The 23,605-nt window shown below is 55.6% G+C and overlaps 2 protein-coding genes across 5 annotated transcripts in view; one reads left to right on the top strand and one right to left on the bottom strand.

Moving 5' to 3' along the window:
• NPRL3 (NPR3 like, GATOR1 complex subunit) overlaps positions 1-12,915 on the top strand; it is a 35,424-nt gene extending 22,509 nt beyond the window's left edge. For 2 of the 4 annotated variants that reach the window (XM_039884697.1, XM_039884698.1), the window contains 8 exons: positions 3,657-3,794; positions 4,770-4,926; positions 7,787-7,893; positions 8,396-8,525; positions 9,746-9,931; positions 10,556-10,745; positions 11,358-11,550; positions 12,448-12,915. In XM_039884697.1, the coding sequence (XP_039740631.1) occupies positions 3,657-3,794; positions 4,770-4,926; positions 7,787-7,893; positions 8,396-8,525; positions 9,746-9,931; positions 10,556-10,745; positions 11,358-11,550; positions 12,448-12,613 (1,267 nt within the window). In that variant the 3' untranslated portion in view covers positions 12,614-12,915. The remainder of the gene's footprint in view (positions 1-3,656; positions 3,795-4,769; positions 4,927-7,786; positions 7,894-8,395; positions 8,526-9,745; positions 9,932-10,555; positions 10,746-11,357; positions 11,551-12,447) is intronic. The other 2 variants (XM_039884700.1, XM_039884699.1) reach the window with 1 other exon arrangement.
• A 432-nt stretch (positions 12,916-13,347) lies between these two features.
• On the bottom strand, positions 13,348-21,861 carry MPG (N-methylpurine DNA glycosylase). The gene is made up of 4 exons (XM_039884702.1): positions 21,707-21,861; positions 19,371-19,604; positions 16,446-16,650; positions 13,348-13,798 (listed from the first exon to the last, which is right to left on the bottom strand). Exons 1-4 carry the CDS (start codon positions 21,728-21,730, stop codon positions 13,422-13,424), a joined length of 840 nt encoding a protein of 279 aa, XP_039740636.1. The 5' UTR covers positions 21,731-21,861; the 3' UTR covers positions 13,348-13,421.
• Positions 21,862-23,605: the final 1,744 nt, after the last annotated feature.

The raw sequence follows: 23,605 nt of genomic DNA, 5'->3' as shown, positions 1-23,605 counted from the left end.
TTTGCACATTTCCGCCTGGGACGTGAAAGGTAAGAACACGTTTTGGGCCAGTGTGTAGACTCGTGCACAGTCATTGCTTTAGAACTGGGGCTCTGTATCTCGTGTTGCAGACAGGGCTTGGCTCTCCCTTCTGGCCCATAGCTGTGTGAGGGGCTGGATAAGCCTCCCATGGTGGGGGAGGCGGGGGGGGGCGGCGGTGGCGGCAGTATTTTTCTATAGTGTTTTCAGACCAAACCATTAACTGCCCTACAGAGAGAATTACAAGCTTAGTAGGAACCTTTAAGGACCCAAACTCCTACTCTGCTAGTCATGTCTTCAAACTGTACTTTACAAACAGGCACAAACCTTTCTTTTTCTCCTCTAGACAGACTTCAGTGCGGCTCCTGGCTTACCTCTTGCCACAGGGGATTTACAGGGCTTCTCTGGGAGCTTACAGGCCGTTTTCTCCAGGGATTCTAGGGTGTGTGGCTGGCCCTCTAGGGCACTGCTGGGGCAGCGCTCCGGGTCTCCGCACTGTTTGTAGAGGGACACCAGTCTTGGGGCAGTTTGCACAGTGTGTACCAGGTGGTGTGACCAGGGCTCCGGGGATGGCTGACATGGTGGAGATGCTACACGGATATGATTCATTTCCTTCGCACCCAAATCCAGCACTTGCTGTTGTCCCTCTCTGAGGCTTGTCCCAAGCCCTCTCCACCTCCCGCATGCATATCCCTGTACCCTCCTCTACTTGTCCCTTTTCCTACAGCTTTCTCTAGCTTTTTATGTTCCATACAATTTGCTTTTCTACTCACTGAGTAGGGGACCCCCAGGTGCAGGGCTGTAAGGTGTACCCCAAGAGCTGGAACCAGTGCTTAGAGCCTCAGCACGTGTCAGGTGGTTGGTGATGCACATGGCATTGCTGGGCTCCTGGGTGGAGCAGAAACAGCTACATGCAAAATGGTAGGACTCTCTTTTTAATTCTGATGCTGTGGTGTTCGAACAGCTACTCTGAGTCATATCCTAAAGACGACAACTCAAAAATAGGAAGACCTTTATTTTCAATTAGCCAGCCTTTCTGATCAGGTATAAAGTGAAACAGGGAAGGGGCCTGGTCAGTTCATTCTCCCTACAGCCCTTGGTTTTCCTCGTTCTTTTCTTCCTTTTTGTGTATGGATGCCAAGAGCATAAATATTGTTCGGTCAAGTGGAGCCACTAACCCGAGTCCCCTGGTTACCTCTTGTGGTGTGACCTTTGATTCTTTAAAAGGCTGGGCTTTCTCTCAGGGTTCGGTGTGAGCTGTCTAGCTCACAGAAACCTTTGGCCAAGGAGGGGTGAGGCTGTAGGAGCCTCTATCTGCTCAGATGTACTAACTTAGCACTCAGTTCTGGAAGACGCGAAGAGTGGGCTCTTTCTCTGGGATCTTGGGGAAAGACCCGGTGTCTCTTCCCCAAACTGTAACACTCATCAGACCTGTTCCTGTGTTTCACCGTGTGGGACTGTGGTGTTAGCAGCCTTCCAGACTCAGCCACAGCCTGTAGCCCCTTATCCCCTGAAGCCAAAGGAGTTCTGACTGTCCTTCCCAGGGGGACTCCTTGGTGACGCGGAGGCCCTAGGAGAACATAGGTGTTCTTGGTGTTCTCGAGGCCAGGCCCACAGAGAGTGTTTGGGAGCTGTGGGGCAGTTTGCAGTAAGCAGATGGTTGGTGTTAGCAGAAATCCTAGGGGCAGTTGAGGTCACAGATGTGCTCTGTGTTCCTCCCTTTCTTTTCTCTCCCCATTGCCCAGTCCCTACTTAAGAGAATAAAGACTTATTTTTGCACTTGAAATTGCTGACCACAGATTCTGCCAGCCCTTCTGCAGAGCTGTGGGGAGAAGCTTGGGGTCATTGGTCTGCTTCTTGAGGCTTCAGGGAAGAGACTAGAAGAACAACCTATGGGTGCAGGAAGTGAGGGCCATAGGCTGCCTCCCAGCACCATGCACTTGTGTGCCCCCATGAGAGGCTTAAGATTGGGGCGAGGCAGCAGCTCCTGCCAACCCTCCCCAACCCGCTGGCCCATCCCACACTTGGCCGGATGTGGGCGTCTTTGCCTGTCCAGCCAACTGGAAATAGCATAGTGGGTTGGAATGTGCTGGGAAGAGCACCACTTGGCCCAGCTGTGTCAGGGTAGGGTAGGCCTTCACAGTGGGCACAGGTCTCCCTCTCATTCCCCTGCTGGGGACACAATGAGGACCAGCTACCAGGGCTTTGCTTAGACAGTTGCTTCTCCTCTATGTCAAACATCAAGTGCTGTCAGCAGTTAGCATAGGGGCTGTGCAGCTAGGCTGTGGGGCGGAGGTGGGCTGGCTTCTCTGCCTGGGAGTTTCAGAAGCTCCTGCTGGAAACAACCCTTCGGTGTGTGGTTCTCTAGTGCAGGGAGTACCACGTGGAGCTGCCAGGAGCCTGTCTTCTGGGCAAAGATTCCTGGGAGATAGTTCACCCAAAGCAGGAAGCACATTCCTCAGGCCCCTTTCTTTCCTTGATCCATGAAATACTTCTCTGTGCCCCCCAAGTACCTCACACGTAAGCAACCATACTGTGAGCAGCGAACAAAACACAAGACCCCACCCCACAACTGAATTCTGGTTGAGGAAATGGCATTAACCAGCCGCAAGTAGGTGTGTGTGAGCAGTGAGCGATGAGATTGCCTGTGGGGCCAGGGCCAGGGTCAGGGCTCACCTCACTGAAAAGGCGGCACTTGAGTTGAGACCTGAAGGAGAGAAGGAGCCCCAGGGCACCTGGAAGGATTGCTCATGGTTAAGGGCAAAGTCCAGGGGCCCTGAGAATAGCAGAGTGGCTGGTGCAGCTGGACCTACCTGGGGTAGGAAACAAGGTCAGAGAAACGTGGGAACATCATATGGGGCTGCTGGCATTTTGGGGTCTTGGCTGGGATTGCCGAGGGGGGAGTTGTGTGGTCTGACTGAGGAGGGTGGATGGAGGGGGCTGGTGCTGAGAAGGTCTGGACTTTCTAGGCCCCTGCAAGGAGCAGACAGGATTTGCTGATGGTTTGAGGTGGGATGTGAGAGAAGTGAGGAGTTAGAGACAGAGTTGCCATGCCCGAGTGAGGTTTGGGCTAGAAAGAACCAAACTGTCATCACTGCTGCTCATTTGGACAGTTGCTTGGTGTACCTGGAGTGCTGCTGGCATCTGCAGGGAGTAGGGTGCTAGCTATGTGTTCCTTCCCGACAGGATATTCTAGAGGACTTGCCACTCCCCACCCTTCCTCTCCTGCACAGTTCTTTTGAGAGACAGATCCTGCCCTGCCTGCTGCCCACCTGTGGTGGGGCCTTCTTCAGATGTGCAGGAGGGGGCCTTAGACCACCCTGGTTCACTGAGCTTCTGAAACAGAGTTAGAAGAGGCTTTCCCTGACGCCTTGCACCCTGGTTAGACTACAAAGTTCAGGGCTAGCCAGAAATACAGTTTGTATGTATGTGTTCCTAACACATTTTCTTCTCTTCAACCTACTAAGGTCTGGAAAGATACTTTCTTGCCCCAGAGGTCTCCACTTGCAGTTTCCTCTGATCAGCAGGAGTGGTGTACTGGGAAGAGCACCCGCAGGCGGGGTTTTGTGTGATCTGTGTGCGTGGGTGGAAGTTGCTGTGTGAATGACACTGACAGTAATGGTGCCCACTGTCTGCAGCTTGTGCACATCTGGCGTTGTGCGGCTGCACATCAACAGCTGGCTGGAGGTGAGCTTTTGCCTGCCCCACAAGATCCACTATGCTGCTGCAAGCCTCATCCCCCCTGAGGCCATCGAGCGGAGCCTGAAGGCCATCCGGTGAGTGCCAGCCCCTTGCATGCACCCTGCAGGGCCCCTTCTTTTTAGCTTCTGTCTGAGGTTTCACTAATTACTTTGTGAAATTTTCTTTTTCTCTTCCTGCCACGGAAATTGGCAGATAGGGCTCTCCTATTTATAGAAATGAAAACACACGTTTTTGTGTCTTGGTTCTATACAGAAATGGCCCAGCTCCAGGTTTTCCCTGGGCCCTCTCTGTACTGCCTGGGTGAGGGGGGCTCCGTGCTGAGGTCTTCGCCTCAGGTCTGGGCACCGTGAGGCTGAGCACCTGGGGAGAAGCTGTACCACTGGAGGGATGTCGTCTTCGTGGTGTTGCTCATTGGCTCTTCTGGCATTTGAATCCAAACTTGCAGGATCTCCATTTCTTAATAGAACTGATTTCCTGCAAAGAAAGAGCTGGGCCCAGTCTCAGCCTCACCAATCAAGTGCCCACTTTCCTTAAATATTTTTTAATTAAAAAAAGAAATATGGGCAGAAAATTCGAAGACATCGGGAAGCGAAGCACTGCCTCGTTCTTTCTCCCTCTCCCAGTCTGTGCTCCAAGTTAGTATCTTTCCTCCTAGGCTTCCTTACTAAGCTTATTTTTATGTATTTCTATTCATAGTCTCAGCAGCGGTTTTGCTTTTCCCATATTTAGGATTCTTTTCTTAGGAAAGATTCATTCATTTTTTTCAATCAAAGACACAGAACGATGTTTGCTGGGCAATCCGATGTGGGAGATTGGTGAGAGGCCTTCCTCAGTTTCATTCTAATTTCTTTTTTTCCTGAGAGTGACACTAATCCTTGCAGATGTTTAAAGGCCCCTGGACATACCAATGCCCTCGTCTCTAATTCCTCCTGTGGTCTCTCTGACGTTCAGTGCCTGTGGGTCCCAGCTGCCTCTTTGCATTCCAGGTGCACACCTGGTGTAGGGGACCTGTGGCTTGCATGTCCCACTGACCTAACTCTGCTCCACAGCCCGTACCATGCCCTGCTGCTGCTCAGTGATGAGAAGTCCCTGCTGAGTGAGCTCCCGCTCGACTGCTCCCCAGCCCTGGTGCGCGTGATCAAGACTACATCTGCTGTGAAGAACCTGCAGCAGCTGGCTCAGGACGCAGACCTGGCCTTGCTGCAGGTATTGCCCCGGGGGCTTGCGGAGACACCCTGGATGGGGAAGCATGGGTGAGAGGAGGATCTGGGCGCATTAAAGCAGGTCACCGTGGTTGAAGATGGGAGGCACCAGGGGGTCAGGAAAGCGTACCACCTCTGTTCAGCTGAGGACTGGTGACAGGTAATTCTGGGGTTGGTTGAAGGTTCTGGAATCTGAGACCTAGATTCAGGGCTGGCTTGTGAACTAGCCTCGGGGCTGACTTCCTCCTATGTGTCGAGGGTGGTGAGGTTGTCGCAGAGAGGAGTAAGGCCCTCTGGTGCTGGGAGGATGGGATGTCAGGGTGGAGTGGCTTGCAGGGCTGAAGCAGGGACACGTAGCATGCGGCCATGTGAGAAAGCAGCACCACATCCCCACTTCGCCAGTGTGGGAAGTGAGGGCAGGACACTTGGACGTGGGCCTGCCCACATGCAGAGCCAGGACCTAACCTAGTGGCCTTCACCCCCGTGTGTGAACGTGTGTGCTGCGCAAGATGCCAGCCCCTGGCTGAGCCATGTGCTTGTAGGCTGCCCTTTCTGACTGGATGGAGGGCCTTTCAGCCCCGGCTGTGGATCTCCTCATCGGAGCCTGTGTAGGGGCTGGGGGTGTGGAAGAGCACAGGGAAGCATTGCAGGGGTGCCTTCCAAATGACGTCCTGAGAGTGGAACCCAGGTTCTGCTGACAGTGGGCACCATGTGGCCACCAGGGGGCACCAGGGCCTGGCTCAGGGGCCTGTGCTTCCTGCAAAGGCCAGTAGGCAGTAGCTTTCTCAGGCTGGGCTGAGGAAGGGGAGCACGGGCGAGAGGCTGGCCTGCTTGGGCCCTGAGAGGCATCAGGGAAGTTTGTCCAACAAGGCCTGACCCAAAGCAGTCTTTTTGTATTCTGTCATCCAGAAGAAGTCTTTCCCTCATCTGTACCCCAAGACTTTTGTCCACCCCCGTGAAAACATTTATTGGATTTTGCCTTGGAGTTTCATACGGGCTCCTGGACTGGATGAGATCCAGAGAGGACCACATCCTACTTGCCTTCATAGCATCCACAAGACAGAACCGTGAATGTGCTCCCCATTCTGTATGCACTGCAGAGTTTGTGTTCTGACCCGTACCGGCTAAGTGGCAGATACCTGTAAGTCTCTGCAGCTCCCATTTCAAGTTTTGAAAGGGGCTGGCCTCTCACTGTCCTCTGAGGCTCCCTGACATGGAGTCCTTCTGGACGTTGTACCTCAGCCTTGCTGTCAGTTTCCTTGGACAAAGACAAAGCTTTGACCTTTTGCTTCTCTGCCCTGGCCTCGTTTTGGGGAAACTGTTGATTACTTGCACACCCACTGCTGGTATGGTTGCACGGAAGCTCCCCGGGGCCCGGCCCTGGTGATGGATCTTACCAATGCTGGGACTCCTGCTTCCTACAGCAGATGGCACAGTGGAGGCCATCAGATGTCAATGTCGCCATATGATTTTAAAACACCTACGAAAAAAAATATTTGGGGAATTAATATATTCTTTCTTACAAAAGTTCAAATAGCACACAAATTATAGACAAAAAAAGAGAAAGTTCCCACAATCCTATATCCTAGAGGTAACCACTGTAGATTCCTCCAAGTTTTTATATATATATTAACATGTTATCTTTGAATAACAAAATTTGGATCACATTGTATATTACTTGTGATTGGTTGAACAATGCCCACAGACCTCCACATTCTAATCCCTGGGACTTTACGTGGGACTTTGCAGATGTGATTAAGGATGTTGAGATGAAACAATGGTCTTGGATTATCTGTGTGAGCAGAGGGAGATGTGACTATAGAAGAGGAGGCAGGGATGTGGCCATGATACGGCCACATGCCAAGGAACGCTGCAGCTCAGAGGCAAAGAACATTCTCTCTTAGAGTCTCTGGAGAAAATCGTCCTGCCAACACCTTGACTCCAGCCATGCGATACTGATTCAGACGACTTATGGCCTCCAAAATGGTGCCATAAGTAGAGATTGGCAAGAGGTGGAGACCCCTGGGTGAGGGTAGTAGCAGAGATGGAGGAAAGTGGGCATGTCCTTGCTTTAGAGCAAATGTCAACAGGACTTGGGATGAGAGGGTCAGTGATGAAACTGAAATTTCTGCTGTGTTCAAGTCGGTGCTGCCACTGGAAGTCTCATGTGCTGAGACGAGGTAGAGGTGTCCTTGGTACTGTCACAGGCATTGCATGCAGGTAGGGGAGACTTACCCCCTCAGAGGCACCCAGTCATGGTGACGGGGACAGGAGGCCCACCTGGAGTGATGCTCACCTGGGATGACGCAGAATCAGGAATACCCAGTGCTATTCTCTCCATGAAGTGCTGCAGTGCTGTGTTCTCAGACCTGGCCTCCCCTCATGGGTCTGGGAGGGATTTCTGCATCTGGTCTGTCTGTGGCCCATCCTGATGTCTGAGAGTGCAGGCGAGCAGGGCAGTGCGATGTTCTCCAAGGATGCTGGGACACACAAAGATGAGATGTCCACATCTGTTGTCGTGTGGAAACCCATCCCTATGCTGGATTCTCGGTAGGGAGGTAGGGAGCCAGCCTCTCCCAGGATGGCCAACCAACCCCTTTGCTCAGCTGAGCTGACTCCATGATCCTGGTTGCCCCAAATGTCCCTGTGCTCGTGAGACCTTTCCTCAGTGCCAGCGAGGACAGCACAGGGCTTTAATGGGAAATGACACTCCCAAACCAGTGATAGAAAGGCTTATTGCGCTGAGTACAGAAAACTTGTGTGCTGGCTGTGCCCAGCATTCTGGGGCAAGTTGGGTAATCAGGGAAGAAGCCCCAGTGAGTCAGCCTCCCAGGCACTGTCCTGCCAGCTCCCTCTGCCCACAGGTTTTCCAGCTTGCAGCTCACCTGGTATACTGGGGCAAGGCCATCATCATCTACCCACTGTGTGAGAACAATGTCTACATGCTTTCTCCCAACGCCAGCGTGTGTCTGTGAGTACCTCTGGCTGCCAGAGTCTAGGGCCCCTGAGTGGGAAAGGGGCGTGGCTGGCAGGGCCTTCCAGTGGTGCTCCTCGGGTCAGCCAGGCCTTCACTTGGACCAGATGCCTGGCCTCTGTTGTGCCCAGGTTCCAGTTCTCGCCTGGTCCAGCACCATGGGGCCCTCCCTGGGCCTGTGTTCCTCTGGCACTTGCAGTCTCCAGGAGGGCCTGCGCCTGCCCATGGCTACAGCTAGTGAGCTCTGGATGGGGCACTTAATGGGAGGTCAGGAGCTTTGGCCTTGATTCGGGGGCTCGGAGGGGCTATGGGGTGGCCTGTGCCCAGGGCTTCTGCCACCCCTTGAGGGAGAACAGCTGGGCTCTGTCCTCATTGTTCCCATCATGGCCTACCCATCATACTGCTGCCCACTGTAGGCTTGTGGCAAGGGCACGGGTGCTATGAAACATGCTGGGGAGGTCGCCGAGCTCATGCACACACTTGCCTCACCTGTCCCCAGGTACTCCCCACTGGCCGAGCAGTTCTCCCACCAGTTCCCGTCTCATGACCTGCCATCTGTTCTTGCTAAGTTCTCCTTGCCTGTCTCCTTGTCAGAATTTAGGAACCCCCTTGCTCCCCCTGTGCAGGAGGTGAGTTGCAGAAGCTTGGGGGCCCAGGAACCACCTACCTAGCGTTGGTTCCTGATCCCAAGGGCCGTCAGTGCTGCTCCACCCTTAGCTTTGGTTGGCGGGGCGGGGCTGGAAGGGCCTTACTGTATAGGTAGTACATGTCCTACCAGGGTGATGAAAAGCTGGCTCCTCAGTCAGGCCACCTGCAGATGCTTGGCAGTGACCCAACATTTGGACAGTCCCAAGTCCCTCCCAGCCCCACCCTTTCAGGGAGTCCACCTCGGCTGCAGTAGGTTGTTAGGGTTAGAACTGCATTAAGAAGCCCAGTCAGGAGAGCGCTGAACTTCTGTGGGAGGACAGAGCCGCATGGTGCCCTCTTCTGGGCTTGGGTCCCCCAGATGGAGATAGCTTTGTTTTCACTGAGCCTGGGCCCCACCCTCCTTTCCTTTCCCTTGCATGGTCCAGGTGGTCACTGGGTCTAGGTTCACTGGTCCCCAGAATCTCATCCAAGAGGATCTGGAGAGGATAGGGCTGGGATAGGACCCACTAAGTGGGCCTGGGGCAGGCGGGCCTCCAGGGAGGTGTGAGGAGTGTGGAATGAATGAGTGAATTCTATCTGTGGCAGGATTGAGTGTGCCCTGCATCCTCCCGTCCACTGAATGCCTGGGGCTCTGGGCAGGGACCCAGGGCACAGCCAGGTGGGATGGGTGTCGGAGAGATGGGGCTGGGTGTTCTCAAAGCTTTGTCTTCATAACTAAAGTATTTGCTTGAATAAGCACTAGATCTGTTCGGCAAAACCACTTCTTAAAAGCAAACCCTTTTCTTTATCAAATTGTGAATGAGAAGGCACTCCTGGTTCCTCAGCTCATTTAGATGCTGAGTGCAACAGAGTTCTAAATGCCGTCTTTCATGGAGCCTTTGGTCTCCAGGAACTGTGCCAGGTCGTGCCAGCTGAATGAAAGACACTTTGCATTTGCACCCTCCCTCTCCCCAGCAGAAACTTCCTGATGTTCTGGAAGGCGAGTGGATTTTCCAGGCCACGCCTGAGGGGTCACTTTGTGCCTTGTCAGGGGTCCCAGATAGAGCTGGGCCCAGATGGTTCGGCACAGTCCTGGGGTGAGGCTGCCTGCCTCTCACACCAGCTGCTTCAGGCCCAAAATATGCTCTTCAGTGCTTATCAAGCCTCTTTGTTTTATTAATTTTATTTTACAATCCTTTTCAATTTTATTTGGTTTGACCAGGTCATACATGCCCATGGTACACCCTTATTTCCATGCCTGGTCAGCCATCCCCTCCCAGGAGGGGACCACCCAAAGATGTGCAAGCGGGTGTGTGTGTCTGAGAACATGGACACCATCTGCGTGCATTTTCCTGCTCACCGGTGTTGGAGCTCCACCCGCACAGGGCTTCTCACTGCTCCTAGTCAGGTGCCAGCCCTATGGGAGAGGGGTGGATGCCGTGTCCCAGGGACTGCACAGCAGGGGTCCCTGTCCCTGGACAGGCTTTCAGGTTGACTTGAGGAGAGGACTTCCTGCTCTCAGGACAGCTACTCACAGTCTCTTTCTGAAGTGTCCAGGCCACAAGGAGAGTGTCCCACAGCCTGCTCTGTGGTGGAGGGGCATGAGTGGCAGGGCCCAGTGGCTGGGGGAGACAAGGCGGAGATGGGGCGGCTCAGAATCAGGGTACAGGGAACTCCATGTCACAGGCCCTGTTCCTCGGTACTGGGCAAAAAAGGCCAGACGCTAGGGCAGCCCAGGAGTGTGGTGGGAGCAAGTGCAGGTGTGGCCCTGCTGCTCTCTTGGCCTTCCTGCCTTTCCCGGAGGTTAGGTTGGGCTCAGAGAGCTGGCCAGCAGCTAAGAGCTCCTTTCTGAGGTGGGAGCCTTCCTGCCTGGGCTCGGGGCCCTGGAGCTTATGCACCCCCCCATCTCCAGGGTGACTCATGAGGGTCTTGTCCTAGGCCGTGGTTCCCTGATCCTCTCAGGAAGGGAACAGGGTGGTGATGGAGGCCAGCCTCCCCAACTGCCCCAGGCCTCACACTGCCTGTCCTGCAGACCCAGCTCATTCAGATGGTGATATGGATGCTGCAGCACAGGCTCCTCGTCCAGCTGCACACCTACGTTTGCCTGATGGCCTCACCCAGTGAGGATGAGCCCCGCCCACGAGAGGACGAGGTCCCCTTCACCACCAGGGTCGGCGGTCGCAGCCTCAGCACACCCAATGCCCTCAGCTTTGGCTCCCCAAGTAGGAGCCCTCTGCCCGGGGCATCTATCTGGTGTGGCGGGGTGGGGGAGGGTGAGCACCTGGGGGGACATTTGGGAGTGGTGGCTAGGAAGTTCGACAGGGGCAGTGCTGGGAATGACCGAGGCACCTTCACATGGCCACACATGCACACACACCCACCCCTCATGTGGGCGGCTAGGTCCTCATGCAGATAGCCTCCCTTGAAGGAGTACAGGAAACCCCACTCCCTCACATCCCTGTACTTCTGTACCTTGGTCTCTTGAGCAGCCTGCCCAAGTCTGTCATGTGATTCCCAGCCTGGGATCAAAGCAAATTTCAAACCATCACTGGGAGGACAGTTGAAGCCTCTGTGCCCCAGGGCTTATAAAGATACTGTCATAGTCCCTTCATGCCCCCAAAGGCAGCAGCCCAGTGCTAAGGCCCAGGCCCTGGATTTGGGAAAGAAGAGAGGCCGGAAGGCTTTAGGGGCAGCACCTGCCCAGGCTGAGGCCTGGCCTTGGGCTTCAAGGCATAGCGTGAGGACCTGGCTTGCCCAGGGTTCTCCATTGTCCACATGGTATAGAGGGGTGTCCTTGGGGGTCCAGCTGCTCCCTAACCCCTGCCTACCCACAGCCAGCAGTGACGACATGACGCTCACTAGCCCCAGCATGGACAACTCCAGCGCAGAGCTTCTCCCCAGTGGGGACTCCCCGCTGAACAAGAGGATGACAGAAAACCTGCTGGCCAGCCTGTCGGAGCATGAGCGGGCAGCCATCCTCAGTGTTCCCGCAGCCCAGAACCCTGAGGACCTCCGCATGTTTGCCAGGTGGGAGCCAGGTGACTGGTGAGGCCAGGGCCAAGTCTAGGATCAGGACAGGAAGTGGATTGGGATATATCCAACAAACCCCAACCTAACTCCATGACGACATGGCATTCACTGGTCAAGGGAGGTGTCTCAGGCACTCAGGTGGCTCCACCTGGTGTGTATGCTAGGCATGGGGAGTGTGATCTGTTGCTGAGACACTGGGTCTGATGCCTTTCTGTGGGAGTCTCTCCGATATCTCCTGCGTGTTTCTTGTCACTTCTTGGGAAGCAGTAGCAAGTTCTCATCCTCCTGGGTCTTAGCAGGGATTTTTCCCAGGACTCAGCCCGGACGGGAGGAATCCAGGATTCCCACATCAGGTGATACAGACTTTGTCACACCAACCCCTGACTTGGGGGTACTGTAGGTGCATGGTTTTCTGGGAGAGGTCAAGCTGTCAGGGACTGATCCCCCAGTTAAGAACCATATGCTAAGCTGCTCTTTGAATTAGCTGGGCCAGGCCTCCTCTGTACCAGCCCCAGCCACAGACAACCCTTAGAACAATGACCCCATTTGGATCCAGAGCCACGTGGGGCTTGCTGCCCCAGTAGCATGAAAAAAGAGAAGCTTCTGGCAGACCTGTCCCCCTGCACTGCCCACACCCACACCCACACCCACATCAGAACGCTGAGGGTGGATATGACTCCCAGGCTCAGGCCATGTGGGTCCTTGCAGACCTACTTCAGTGGACTAGGGTGGGTGAGAGGCCCAGGATGCTTCCCTGCTCCTTTTGTGGGATGGGGTGTGGGTAGCTGCCTCCCTTGGCCTCTGAGACTCCTGCGCCAGTTCTGCTTTGGCCCGTTGGCCGAGCAGGCCATTAGAACAGAGGCTGGCTTGGCTCATGCCACCCCTCCCCTCCAGGCTCCTGCACTACTTCCGTGGTCGCCACCACCTAGAGGAGATCATGTACAACGAGAACACTCGGCGCTCCCAGCTGCTCATGCTCTTTGACAAGTTCCGCAGCGTGCTGGTGGTGACCACCCACGAGGACCCGGTCATCGCTGTCTTCCAGGCACTGCTCACATAAGCCTACACCGAGGCAGGCTGCTGCAGTGGGAATGGGGTTGGGGGGCCACTGACAGCTCCCCACCCCAGGGCTCTCTCCCTACCCAGCCTGAGTCCTCTTAGCCCAGAAGCTCAATTTCAGCCTAGTTTAGCAGCCTCTGCAGGCTTAGTCTCATGTAGTTCTCAAAACAGTCCCAGTGTCTCTGAGCTGAGAAGCTGAGGCTCTGAGCTGCGGGGAGTGTCCAGGACTCATGTTCTTAGTGAGGCCTGCGTGCTTCCCATACAGGTTTGGGCCACACATTTCTCTGACCTTCTCCCCAACCCTCCAGTGGCTCCTTACCAATCACTTCCCCCCTCACCCCGCCTCCCTGCTGCCCTTCCAAGATTGTGAGGGCTGAGTGTCTGGTCCATCCTGTAACTTACTTGCTGTGTACCTTTCCTGGCCTGGCCCTTACCACAGTCCTGTATTAGCCACCAGGAGGCTCATGGCTCAGCCGTCAACCCACTTTGCCACCTGAGGCACGAGGGCCTGGTGAATGTGCTGCTTACCCAGCTCCTCCTTGGGAGTGGGTCTGCACTGGCACTTAGTCCTCCCTCATATGGGTGCAGTGGGGGGCATGCATCAGGCCTGAGGAAGGAAGCATCCACACTGGGCCTGGCTCTAGGTACCCTGCTGCACAGATGTGCTCCTGATCTCCCTCCTCATTCTGGAGAAGGAACTGACCACTGAGGGAGGCTCTGGTTGGGATGCAGGCATCACTGTTTTCTAGAAATGAAGCATTTATTTGGTTTTTAAACAATTAAAAAGCCTGTCCTGAGCAGGCCCTTGCTCAGGCCTGTGCGGCCTGCTCAGCTACTCTGTCGACCACACTGACCCAGGGGCTGCCCTGGATATAGAAGCGCAGGGGCTTCTGGGCCCACTCTCCTGCATAGCCAATGCCTACTCGGGCTGCTGCCACCACAGCTGGCTCCCTGAGCTCAGGGGGGCCAGGCTCCAGCCAGATGGCCTTGTCCTCGGCCAGGTCCCGCTGGTCAAAGTTCTTGTTGATGGCGAGGGCCTGACAGAGCTTGGAGGGGCCACTGCAGAGCTCACGGTCTTTGAGGGCTCGGCCAGCTGTGCCCTTCCGGTGGGTGCTGCGAAGCTGCCGCATGGTCTCCAGGCCCTCCAGGGGCTCTAGCGCTCGAAGCAGGATGCATGCTCCATCCCCTGTGGGACAGACGGACAGCCTAGAAGTGGAGCCTCCCCAGGCAGTTGGCCTCCCTTACCCCAGGGCTGCAGGGATGACATGGCTGTCTTCTGAGCATCCCATACTCTCTTGTCCAGACCTTCTGCCTGCCTCCTCCTCCTGCACACCTGCACCTACGAGGCCCCAGGTAGGGCCTCCTGCATGAAGCCAGAAGGCCTGACTACCACTAAGGGAACCTGTAAAAACGCTTAGTGAGTATGTGTAGTTAGTGGCCTCTTCTGGTTTGGTGATCAGCGGCTGTGAGGCTGGCCAAGGAAACCCCAGATAGCCAGTCCTCCCTGGGCATGGTCACCCCACCAGGGAGCAGAAAGCCTCAAGCCTGGCCCTACTTGGTCCTTGGGTCCCCACTGCCACCTCCACCCACTCAGTGTCTGTTGGGCAACCCAGAAGGTAGCTCATAGCAGCTACCAATGTGCACAGGCAAGCCCCACCCCATGACCCAGTGGGGACATTGACAGGGCAGGAGGAGGTGCTGGCAGTGCCCCTCACCTATATGGGATCCCTCTGGCCCAGCCTTCCCCATCAGTCCAGGCCACTTCAGAGATAGCAAATTGATACCCCAGATGCTCAAGATGACACATCTGTCCAAATTTCTTTGGTCCTTCATGGTTGAGGACAGTGATTACTTAGAACTAGGCCAGAGGAGCCCTGACCCCAACAAGACTACTCCTGAGACACTGGCTCTCTTGACTTACTTGGCCCAGCCTTCCACCTGAGAGTCTGAAAGGCCCAAGGGTTGTCCCCACTCTTGTGCCTTGTCCACAAAGACCTTGTAATCAGTACCTGGGAACTGGCCCTGAGTGGACACAGCAGACATACCTGCCTGCACAGCCAGCAGCTAGCAAGTGGGGTTTTTATGACCAAATGCCCTTTAACCAGCCAGTTTTCAGAGGATCTCGAGATACATACTCAAGAGCAAGCAAAGCCTTTAAGTTTCAGTCCCTGTGATTCCTGAGACCCTCCCAGCCCACCAGCCTCAGGGCTTCCTGTGTCCACCCTGAGCCCCTGTACGTGTGACATGTCCCTCACTGTCTCAGTGAGCCCTTAGATGAGTCAAAAGAGCAGCCTACACCCTTTATCACCATACCAACCCCCCCACCCCCCCGGTTTCTGGAACACATCCGAGTCCTACATCCCGACATAAAAGCATAAGACCCTAATCTCTTCCTACCAAGTCTCCACAGTCTCACCTCTATGCTGCCTGCACCACATTCTTGGCCTTGGCAATCTCACCTCTCTGCTCTCCTGGTCATCTCTGTGCCGCCTCCACCCTGCAGGCAGGCGAAACTCATGTCCTTGGCCTCCCCTCTCACTGTACCTGGATGACCCACTGCACCCATGTGGTCTCCTGCCCCCCAAACTAGGCGCGCCTGGGGTATCTTGATCTTATGTCCAGAAAGGAACATGCCACCTCCTGCATCTGCCCTATCCACTGTACCCTCAGAAGCCCTGGCTCTTCCTTCCATCTCTGACCACCGCCCCAGGCATCTTTGGACTCAGTCTCCCTCCTTGTCTGAGTTCAGTCCCACCTCATGTGATGGGGGTGGCTGTTAACAAAGAAAAGCTCAACGACCAAAATAAGTTCTCCAGGGTGATTACAGGGCCCTTTAGGGGTGGTCCCCACCATCCTTTGATGTTCAGTCACTCACTCAGTTTCACTCATTACTCTGTATCAGGCATACGGTCAGTCATGAGTTCCTCCCATCTTCTAGCCCCTATGGCTTTGACACTGGATGTCTCATCGTCCTCTTCAGGCAATCACAACTCCTGCGTCACTGGAATCATGCAACAAATGTGTGACAGAATACCAGACCCTAGCTCCTCACTGGCCTCTTCAAGCATCGGCTCATCTTGGGACCAGCAGGGGGAAGGCTCGGCAGTCAGAGGGATGCTGGGACTGGTTAGCCAGAGTGGGATGGGCCGACCCTGCTCCTGGTCAGCAGTGGCTCTGGCAGGATGATGCTGTGGGCTCTTCTGAGCACAGACCACCCAGTAAACATAGCTACCTACTCAAGAAGGGCAGAAGCTGCTCCAGATGGGTCCCACAAAGTGAGTGGGTTTTCTTGGGAGCTCTAAACTAGCATCTCCCCATTCGGCACTACTGACATTTGGGGCTAGATGGTCCTCTGCAGTGGGGGCTGTGAGGTGCTCAGCATCATCCCACCAGCTGTGATGACCAAAAATGTCTCTAGATACTGCCTAATGTTTTTCTAGGGTGACAGAATCATTCCTGATTGAGAACAAGTTATTCAGCCTGGCAAGGCTTCTGCTTGAGTCCATCTCAACCCGAATCGATTTCACCCTCCTTTCCCTACGACCTGCCCTTCTGGAGTCTGCCCTGGGCCATTGGCGATACCGGTTCTGAGCTCTGGGACCAGTGGTGGCCTCATGGAACCTGTCTGCCCTGTGTTCAGGTCAACACATGACCTCTATTCCATGGGGGCACCCAGCCCCTCTGACCACCCTGTGAGTATAGTCAGAGCTCTTGAAACCCCGACTTAGCCTAACAATGGCACCTCCTTGCTTAAGCACCTGGCCCATCCTGGTCCTTCCGGGGATCTCCCAGCTACTAGCTGGGGGCACTGCTCCAACCCCAGCACTGCTCACCTTGGCTGGAGACATTCATGCAGAAGTACATGCCATAGATGAAGTACACGTACAGGGTCCCTGGCTTCATGAACATGCCACGGTTGCGGGGGGTCTGCCGGCCACCCCTCGAGTGGGCAGCTTCATCCTCTGGCCCCAAGTATGCCTCGGTCTCCACAATGCGGCCACGGAGCTCTGTGCCATCATCAAGTCGACGGACCAAGACCTGCAGGCAGTCAGTGTCTGCTTAGGGCAGGAAGGAATGGGCCCACTCTACCTGAGAGTTCACAGCCAGACCTCACTTTCCTAGCTCAGGATGTACCAGGGCCAGCCAGGTTCCCCCCAGTGTCCCCTCCTTCTTGCTGGGCCACTAGACGATAGGCTTTGCTCACTAACTGTCCACAGGTTGCAGCCATATTAAGCTCTGGCCATTGCTGAGCTGCACACCAGCACTAGTAAATTCACGCACTCCAAGTCCTCAGCAGGGACTGCCTCCATCACCCTGCTGACCCCTCCCCAAGTCCCCTTGAACTTGCTTAGGCTGGGGCAGGGCAGCATGGAGGGTACAGAGCAGTGGTGTCCCCACATGGCTGCCTGGGATGCTCTAGAGCCTGTGATGCTTCCTCAACCCAGACTAACCACAAAGGACTGTCATACTCAGCTCTCACCCACCCAGCTCTGAAAGGCCTTTCTGAGCAGCAGGACTGGCTGACCCCCAGTGCTCCTGGCCTGGACCATGGCCCTGGGTGTAGCCAGTCCACAAGGAATGGGTCAGTGAGGGCAGAGAGATGAGCTTAGCTGCAGTTGGCTTGAATAGCACCCTGGGTTGGGGTGGGTTTGGGAGAGGACAGACAGGCTAGCCGAGAACAGGGCAAAGGGCAGTTGCCAGGGCTGTCACTGGAGGGGGTGGGTGTTCTCAGGCCAGCAGAGCACCCAGGAGAGCAGCCCACGCCAGAGGGGAACCAGGGAGGGCCTATGGAGTGCTAAACATGTCAGGGAGTCAAGTCCTCCCTAGCCTGGAGCCTCCTGCCCTATGGCGGTGACTATTTCTTGGCTGTGTGGCAGAATATGGCCCTGGGAATGGCCAATACTCATGCCCAGTGTCCAGAGTCCCAGGCTTGACTAGGGTTTGCAGTGGAGTTCTGGGGGCCAGCCACGTCCCCAGGAATGTCCCCAGCACCTGCCTTGTCCTTAGGCCGGAGCAATCAGATGGCCAGGCTATATCTGCCTTAGCTCAGGGAACCCAGTATGTCCGTAGCCAGGGTCGGTGGCACGGGATGGGGAGGTAGGTGCTGGAGCCTGGACACTCAGTGGGGCAGCATTGGACGAGGCCTTGACCTGATGCTGGAAATGGTGGAAGAGGGAAGGTCGATACTTCCCCTGGAAGCCCATCTCCACGAAAGAAAGGGAGGTCCCATTCCTTCTCGGACAAGGCCTCACTTCCATCTTCCCAGGAGATCAGGGTGGCATGCCTTCGTTAGCTTCACGCTCCGTGTTTCCACACCTGGAAGGGCCTTGTTGCCCTCCTGGAGAGGAGCTTCCCATGGCCCTTTTCTCATTTGAATCTTCCACTCTGAATTTCATTCTCATATAATTTTCAGATAGCAGATGTTGGTTGCCACCCATGCCCATTACAAACACATCTCTTTGCTAGTAGAGGGTCCCAGGGGAGGGGATACCCTTCTCAGCCAAGAGGGAGACTCGAGAGGGGTCTGGGTTGTCATAGCAACTCATTTCTCCTTGCAGTGACCTGTTGAGGGATGATCCAAGCCTGGCCAAGGGGTCTAAGGACATCTATGGAATGCCCTCCTAAAGGAGGCTGTTCTCTCTGACCAAAATGGATAAAGGGATCCCATCCCTACTGGATATTGCCCTATCCACCCCTGGGCTGAAGCAGGCATGATGGGAGCCTAAGGGGAGAGAGACTGTGACACACTGAGGCCCTTGGACCCTTGACCTGATGCTGAGACTCCCCTGCCTTATGTGCCACTGTGAGACCATAAACCCTCATTATTTAGGGTGCTTTTATCAGGATCTTCTGGCCCTTATAGCAGAAGCATTCTCATGGGAACAGAATCTAGTCTTTACCCACTAAGTGACCCCTTAGGTTATACTCTGCTAGCCCATATTTTAGGATATGTTCCTTTCAGCACCCAACTCCTGGCACCAATTTTTCTATAGTCACAGAAACCAATTCACTTTGGCCACTTTAACCTAAAGGTAGCTTCATGAAAGGACACGGGGTAGGCCATGGAACCTCTAAGAGAACCAAAAATCCAGGCCTGGAGTTTGAAACCCAAGAACACCCAGATGGTGCTCCAGACAGATGTGGCCAAAACTCTTGTTGCCGGCACGTGGGTCCTGGGTAGTACCTGATTCCCATTCCAGATCCTGGACCTGCTCTGAGCTGTGGGGGCCACTGGGGAGCCAGCACTGCCACTGTGAGCTGCTGCAGAGAGGAGGAGGCTATGTCAAGGCAACCTTGACATTAGGCAGCCTGTAGGCCATGGCCACAGCTCTCATGTGGCTAAAAGCTGTCACTACTACACACACAGACAAGCTAGAGAGCAGCATGACTGTGTCAGGGAACAGGGCAGGCAAAGGTAGCCCCCCTCACAAGACACTTGTAAGAAACCTGCCCTGGCAGCACCAGGAGTAGAAGGCTAATGTTCTCAGCACCCAGGGCAGGCAGGCAGCGAGCGGCTTCCCTGCCTCCACCCAGGGCAGACGCCACTATCAATCTCAGCATTCTTCCCAACTGATCCCGGACCCACCCCGCTGACTGAGGTGAAGCTATCCAGGAACAAGTGTGGGCAAAGCAGCCAACTGCATGAGAATAAGCAGGGCCAACTCAGGGATGTGGGCCCAGTAGTGAGAGTCTGGGCCCACAGATGCTGCACGGTGATGACCACTTAAGCAGAGGCCATGTCACTACTTTTATATTACCTGTCCCAGAAATGCCTGGGCCAGGGAGACTGCAGGCTGGTCGAAAAAGTCTGATCCCAGTCGAGCAGGGTGGCTTTTGGCACTTGAGAAATAGATGCTGAGCTGGGGGACCAGGGTCTTAGGTGGCCCCAGGTGGGGCTCCTTGGGGGAAGGTGTGTGGGCTCCATCTGGTAGGCGCTGATATCGCTCTGCCTCCAATGGCTGCTGCTTTTTTTGTAACACTTTGCGGGAAAGCTATAATGGGAAAAGACAAAATAAATTGGAGAAGGCAGACTATTGTGCGATGAAGCCAGGCTTGCAGAGCTTAAGGACTGTATGTGACTGCCTGCCTCAGTTTCCCCATCTGCAAAATGAGGGCGACCCCTTTGTGAGTTGTTGCAAGGTGCGAACAGAATGTCAGATCTGACATACTCAGCCCCATGATGGGCCCCACAAGGCCTTGGAAAATGACTACATGTGAGAACAGCCTGGTGGCAGTGGTGACAGGGTGACCACTCTGCTCTGTGCACCCTCCACATACAGGAGAGGCACGACTTGGTGGTGAACAGCTGCAGGACCCAAGGAGGGGACAGTGGATACACAAGCCTGTGACAAGAGGACCAGTATCCCTGATTCTCATTTATCACATGCCCCAATGAAGTTGAGCTTGTTTCTAGAATCCTGCCCTTTGTACCTTGACCCCAACTAGGAATTGGCTGAGGAATAGACTGTGGGTCAGAGTATCATCCATACACACCTGACAAATCCACTGTGCCAGACCCCTCCTCATATAGCCCAGGTCTGACAAACACAGGTGGGTGAATACCAGGCTGACTATCTGCTTGGCCCTACTCTAAGTGCTCAGTACATAAACCCCAGTGAGTCCCCAACTGTCCTCTGCCTCATGACTCAGGATGTCAGAATGATAAGGAGCAAGTAGGGCAAAGGTGAGGTCTCCCAAGGGATGAGGAGGATCCACTGAGTCCCTGTACACCTTCTGTCTGGCACCTGCCACCACATGTCACCCAGTCCCCTACCCAGGGCGGGGGAGACCTGAACACACACCCCTGGCTGTTCTGGGTACAGCCCTCTCCAATGAACGGGGGACAATGAAGGGAGCAGGTGAGCACTGGGGCCTTCCTCAAGGGCTGATCTTCGGCAGTACCCATGTCTCCCTAGCATGTGACAGACTTATTATTTTTAACATCAGGACTGATGTTCCATGTCGAATGGAGACCGCCAGTCTGCTGAGAATGGACAGTGACGTGACTGTCTTTGCAGTTCGGGGGCCTATCTGCCAAAACCCACGGCTCAGACTCTGGGGCACTGCAACCCCTGCTCTCACCCTGAGTTTGGCCCCTGGCCTGCCCCATGGCACTTGGATCACTCTAGGTCTCTGCCCTGGTCCACCCTGCATGGTGGAAGACTCATGGCTGCCCAGAGACTGAGGCTCAGAGAGCTCTCAGCTCTCACTACAGACCTAAGATTTGAACCTGCCTCAGAGGCCTTTGTGGTGACAGTAACGCAGACTGTTTAACCAGGGAGCTAAGAAATGAGGCGACTCTACTGTTGCAACCAAGGGTGAATGCTGCCTCAAATCGTGCACCTGGGCGCCTCACATGCATCACTTGGCCTTGGTTAGAAATGAGGGTTCCCTGGGTGAGGAGCCCCAGAAAACAACAGGTGTCTGTGCCTCTGTTCCCTCATCTGCAGAGAGGAAACCAACAACTTGCACTGAAAATGAGAAGCTAGGAAAGCACTGGGCTGGCATACAGCAAGCACTCAGTGAATGGTAGGAGGAAACACCACCCACTCGGGATGGCTCTTGCTAGTCTGGGCCCACTCAGTGAAGGGCAGGAAACAGCCTAGCCTGATGGAGATCTCCAGGGGACCCACCAGTCCGTCATCAAAACCTGAGCAGACAAGTAAATAAAGGGAGAGCATTTATCACGCTGTGACAGACACTCAGGCCAACTTCTAGGCCAACCCCATGGTCACTTCTGTCTGCACGCTGGCTCTGAGGTAGGGGACATCTGAGCTGGGCCTGAGAGTCCAGTATTTAACCAGGAAACCGGTGTCGGGGTCTCCTCTCAGCCCTCACTGGCGACTTCGGGCCGGGCCTCGACTTTGCTTCCGGCAAATGCTGCAGCAGAGCTGAACCCAGGCCCGACCCCGCGGGTGGGAGCTCGTATGCGAACCACAGACCCCGGTCGGAGGCCGGCCGTGCGCTCATTTCTAGTTTTTCCCGGTCGTGCGACTCCGGGTGAGATTCTCGCCCTCCGAGCCTGCTCCTCGGCGGTACGCGAAGCGAGAATTGCGCTCACCTGGGCGGGCACTCATCTGGGCCCCGCACTCACCTGGGTCCCGCTGCGCAAGGGCATCCCGCGGCTTCGCCAGCACTAATTTTGGCAGGGACCAGCAGGGTGTGAAGACCACCCTGGAGTCGACCCCGGAAGCACCGCCCCGGCCCGGGGGTGTGGCCAGCGCCTGCGCAGAGGAGGACGGATGCCTATAAGGGAGAGGCCTCCAGAGCTGGGCGCAGACTCCGCCCCCGGAGGCGGGGCCGGGGTGAGTTACACGGAGGTGTCCCGCCGGGACGAGGGCTCTGGAGCGTTCTCCCTGCCTGGCGCCCCACCTCCCTTCCTGGAGAAAGGCCCAAGGCTGCTGGAGCACTTGTGGCGTGAGAAGGGGGTGGGGAAGCGGCTAGGGTTGAGGCTAGCCCGCCCCCTCCCGGCACTCGGCGCCAGTTCCAGTGACCTGCACCCCCACCCCGCGCCGCTTGCACCCTGGTCCACCCTCTACAGCGGTAGTGGTCAGACCACCAAGACGACTGGTCCGTCATGAACCTTGACAGGGCCCTACGGGGGTCCTGGTTGGAGGTGTAGTGCTTTGGGGGCGCGACCCACAGTGGTGGTCGAGTGCACGTGGAGGGCACGTGATGGAGGTGGCCTGAACACCTGGTTCTTGGGACAAGCCTTTCTGCACAGCGAGGGGGTAGGGAGGGGGCATTTGGGTGGAGAGGACAGGTTGGGCGGGGGAGTGGGCCAGGAAGACTTTGTCCAGGAAGCGGATGCCAGGCTTGTCCGGAAGCCCTCTCCAGAGTCATCATCACAGGTGGTCCTGGGATTCTGCCTCTGCAGAACAGTCCCCACCCCTCCCACCGCCTAAGTATGCCGAGAGGAGCCCGCCCACATCCTGGAGTGGGCCTGCTGGAGAGTGGCCATCCTCCTCAAGAGGCTGCAGCCTGTACCGGGGCTTTGGGGACCTGTGAACATCGCCTTGCAGGGCAGCGGCAGGGGGCAATATGGGGAACACTGTTGCCTTTCACCTCTGATGCCCCTCCCCACACCCAGCACCTGCTGCCTGCCCTGCCTATAATGTTTTAAGTCAGATTTGTGCCCCCAGGGGTAGAGGGAGGGGATTCTGGGGAGGGCAGTGCCTGGTCCTGAGGAAAGAAGGGCCATGGGTAGTAGATGTTCAGGCACAGGGCTGTTCTGGGAGCTTCTGTGGCTCAGTGGGAGGCGAGTGCAGTCCTAACACCCAGCAGAGCCACCCCTCCACTCTATCGCTCTAGAGTTCATCTGGGTCTGCAGGGCCCCTCTGCTGTGGCGCATACGGTCCCACACCCTGTACAACCCACCCCTGGCCCTAGGAAGGGGTACCCATGGGGCCGCCCAGAGCAACTGGGCATATGATGGTGTCAGATGGGATGTACTGGCTGGGCTATGGGACTGGGGTTCTCGGATGAGCATGGCATCTGGTCACAGGACAAGTCCAGCTGGGAGGGCGCTGGTCTCCAACTGCTCCTCCTCCTCTGACCAGCCCAGGGGCTGAACTCCAGCCCTCCAGCTCCCCACCCCCACCCCAGGGCCCCAACAGGGACTTCCTTGGGAGGGAGGAGCAGCAGTCTTCCAGCTGCCTGCTGGAAGCCACCCAGCTGTTTGTGGCACTATGTGCTGCTTCCGGAGGTGGGCAATGTGTCATAAACTCATGCTTGTAAAGCGGGACTGGATGTGACTCCCACCCCTTTCTTTCTTCCTCCTCACCCCCTGCAGCTATTCTGCCCACACAATGACTCCCCTTTCCTGCTTTCCTGTGTGCCCGGCCCCACTTCATCCTTCCTTCCCTTTCTCCCTCACTCAGAGGGAAACTGAGGTCCCAGTTAGGCCCCATCCCCCTGGTGAGGGCAGGGGCAGGATGGGTGCTGTTTTGTATAAGTTTTTATTTTGATTTCACAAATGGCACATGGTCCTGGT

The sequence above is a fragment of the Pteropus medius genome, unplaced genomic scaffold (genome assembly GCF_902729225.1).
Source record: "Pteropus medius unplaced genomic scaffold, Ma_sr-lr_union100, whole genome shotgun sequence".
In the NCBI taxonomy this organism is placed as follows: Eukaryota; Metazoa; Chordata; class Mammalia; order Chiroptera; family Pteropodidae; genus Pteropus; species Pteropus medius.
Note: the sequence above shows the minus strand (reverse complement) of the source record. Positions and strands in the feature narration are given on the sequence as shown.

Excerpts from the sequence above, each read along its gene's own strand:
- MPG (XM_039884702.1), bottom strand. The coding sequence starts at position 21,730 with ATGCCCTTGCGCAGCGGGACCCAG. Across the intron at positions 16,651-19,370 it reads CCCAGGCATTTCTGGGACAG|GTCTTGGTCCGTCGACTTGA; the intron begins GTAATATAAAAG and ends GACTGCCTGCAG. Across the intron at positions 13,799-16,445 it reads CATGAATGTCTCCAGCCAAG|GGGATGGAGCATGCATCCTG; the intron begins GTGAGCAGTGCT and ends TCTGTCCCACAG.